Here is a 2,897-nt window from a genome sequence, read left to right as displayed (position 1 = left end):
TACTGCTTAATCACTCTAAACACCCATGTTCGGAAAAATTCATGTAGATGAAAGTACAATGGAACCTCGGTACTTGAACTTAATTCATTCCAGAAGGCTGTTCGAGTGCCGATCCATTCAAGTATCGAACAAATTCTTCCCAACCAATTTTCCTTTTGGTTGGCTGTTATCACTAATCTTCATAGGGCCCATGGTAACTTATTTACACAAATAATATAAAAAAAATGCGAAGAAACACAAGATAATTTACAGCAAAGTTCTGGCAGGTCGTGTTTGTCGAGTGCCGAGCTTTGTTCGAGAATGGAGCTGTTCAAGTACCAAGGTTCCACTGTAAAATTGAAAATATTAAATTCTGATTGTAACAGTTAATAATATTACTGTTGCTTTAATAACCATGTATGTCATTTACAACTGCAGCAGGTACATGGAGCACTTTTGATCCAAGAAACTTAAGCTACCATCCTCTTCCTTGTGTAAAACCTGAATATTTCCCATTTCCCATGCAATGTACAACTGCTAGGGGGTTAGCACCTCCCAATAATAAAGGCTCATTCAGTAAAATAATACTGTATATTTAGATATGACTCACAACTTCATCATTACATCCGTTAGTCCAATTTACTTAAATTGTGTTATTTGTTTATCTAAAGTATGTACATCATGGACATGCATGTATACATACAAGGATGCACATGTTTGTGTACATGTACTCACCTATTTGTACTCACCTGTGCTTGCACGTATGCATGCACACACATCCAGTACACGAGAAGATGCTTTAAGAACATCAATGACATCAACATTGCTTTCACTTACATAAAGCTAAAATATTCTTTTGAAGAATTTCTTCATATGTGGCACAGTAACCCCATTATTGTGTATTTATATGCATGTAAAAAAAACTAAAAAATTCAAGCTGATGAAGAATGAGTGTATTTAAGAAGCCATTTCATCTATTTGTAACCACTAAGCTGCTGTGGCTGTGGTCCAAACAAGTTAGTGCTGTGCTTGTTTGCTGCTCTCGAAGGTGCAAAGCCTAACAGCTTCTGGATGTTCTGAAACAATGTACAAATATAATGTAACAAAACTATTAATAAAAATTATAAATACATGCAATGATGATGATAATGAATGCCAGTAATGTACCAGAGAATTGTAATACCAACCTTTTTATATGAGTGAAAGACATGAGTTTTAAATGTTGCAGAAAGGAGGTGGAGGTAGTAAAGATGTCTTGTTTGAGAGCAATGTGTGGTGTGAATATTATGTAGTGAATGTGGAGATAGAAATTAGAAGACTGTGGGGTTATGAAAAGTGATACCCAAGAGGAAGGAGGGAGGGGGTTACTGAATTGGTTGGGCACTTAGAAAGGATTGAACAGAATAGGATGACCAAGAGGGTATAAATCTAGGATGGAAGAAAGAAATAGGGAAGGAGGGGTAAGGGGTCTCTAAAGGAGGCTTTAAGTGGTAGGGGCTTGAGCATCCTGTAGACGTTAGATTGAGGTGAGCAGAAGCATATGATTGTAGGGATATGACCCCTCAAGACTCCTGGCTAAAAACTGATGGTATGTTAGGTATGGTGTGAGCATTCTCTCTATAAGATGGATAGATACCAGGTCATAATTTTTTCCTGGGCATATTTCTGCCGGATTGCTTCAACATCCCACCCCTATAAAAAATAAAAATGCTATATTTGTATTGTGAGGTGTATGTTTAATTTTTATGTGATAGACTGTCTCTGTACTACATCTGATTGTTAACAAAATGCATGTTTAGAAGGTTAGCTGGAATTTTCACAAAAGATAAATACCTACATGTGAACAAAAAAAAAAAAAAAATTAAAAATAAAGCAATTTTATAATGAAGAAAAGTAGAGAGAGATTTGGCAGATAATAACAGTACATATTAAGGTATATTAAGGTATCTGGAGTCCTTGCATGCCTCAGTTCACCAGAAGATTACTAGTGATAAAATGACTTGATATATATAGTTCCTAACATTTAACTAAATATTTTAAGAAAAACACTTACTACAGAGTTTTTATATGATAAAAAGTGGTCATTGAAACAATTTTACTTTTTATTTGGTGTAATTTAATACCATGTTCCAATCTAAAACAAATGAAAATGGACCCAAAATTTTCCTTAAATTTGCCCCTACTTAAGATATAGAGTAGAAATATTTCACTCACCTGTCTGATACTCATGGTGCAGAGGATGTAGAGAAAAATAAAGGAACAGTCAGTGTAGTCATCTCCTAACAGGTTACGGTGGCTTAAACCCTGGAGCCAGGAAATAGGGATGAAGGGTAATTTGGCTACCACACGTCCATCAAAGCTGTGGGCAACAAAGGTAAAATTCTGTCATGTTTGTATATCCCCCCAGATAGTGCCTAAAACATTATCTATTGAGACAGAGGTAATATTTCAACTAAACTATCTATTCTTGCAAATGCTTATGACCACAGTCATCTGAGATAAGTTAATTTTTAACCCAATGGCTTTCACTCTACATTTCTGTTTCCTAATAACAAACTGCAGTAAAAACTCTTAAGAAAACTTACATGGAATTAAACATGGAGAGTAGTGCTGTAAAAGCAAAGCCAATAGCAAACATGCTTTTCATCTTAACCAAAGACAGGTCTCGATTGCTATTCTTCAGACGCTCCTCCTCACGTTCAATTTTGCGCTTCTGTTGCCGGTCAATGCTGTCCCCATGAGCTTCCTTCTTCTTTTCCACTGATATACAATATGTGAGACTTTAGTTATTTTTATAAATACTGCAGAAGAGGACTAGCACTGCAATGTTACGAGGCAAAACACTAGTTGCTACAGGATTATAAAGCATACTTCACTAAGAACATGTGTGAGTAATGATCTCATCTACAACATGTACA

At 35.7% G+C, this 2,897-nt stretch overlaps 1 protein-coding gene across 1 annotated transcript in view; it reads right to left on the bottom strand.

Annotated features, from left to right (window-relative positions):
• Nucleotides 1–910: 910 nt before the first annotated feature.
• The window catches only part of LOC138851485 (calcium load-activated calcium channel), a 37,298-nt gene continuing 35,311 nt past the window's right edge, over nucleotides 911–2,897 (bottom strand). The window contains exons 3-5 of the mRNA XM_070080662.1: nucleotides 2,565–2,739; nucleotides 2,194–2,338; nucleotides 911–1,055 (exon numbers count right to left, since the gene is read on the bottom strand). Coding sequence (XP_069936763.1) covers nucleotides 954–1,055; nucleotides 2,194–2,338; nucleotides 2,565–2,739 — 422 coding nt within the window. The 3' untranslated portion in view covers nucleotides 911–953. The remainder of the gene's footprint in view (nucleotides 1,056–2,193; nucleotides 2,339–2,564; nucleotides 2,740–2,897) is intronic.

This window comes from Cherax quadricarinatus, chromosome 6 (assembly GCF_038502225.1).
Source record: "Cherax quadricarinatus isolate ZL_2023a chromosome 6, ASM3850222v1, whole genome shotgun sequence".
NCBI classification, from domain to species: Eukaryota; Metazoa; Arthropoda; class Malacostraca; order Decapoda; family Parastacidae; genus Cherax; species Cherax quadricarinatus.
Note: the sequence above shows the minus strand (reverse complement) of the source record. Positions and strands in the feature narration are given on the sequence as shown.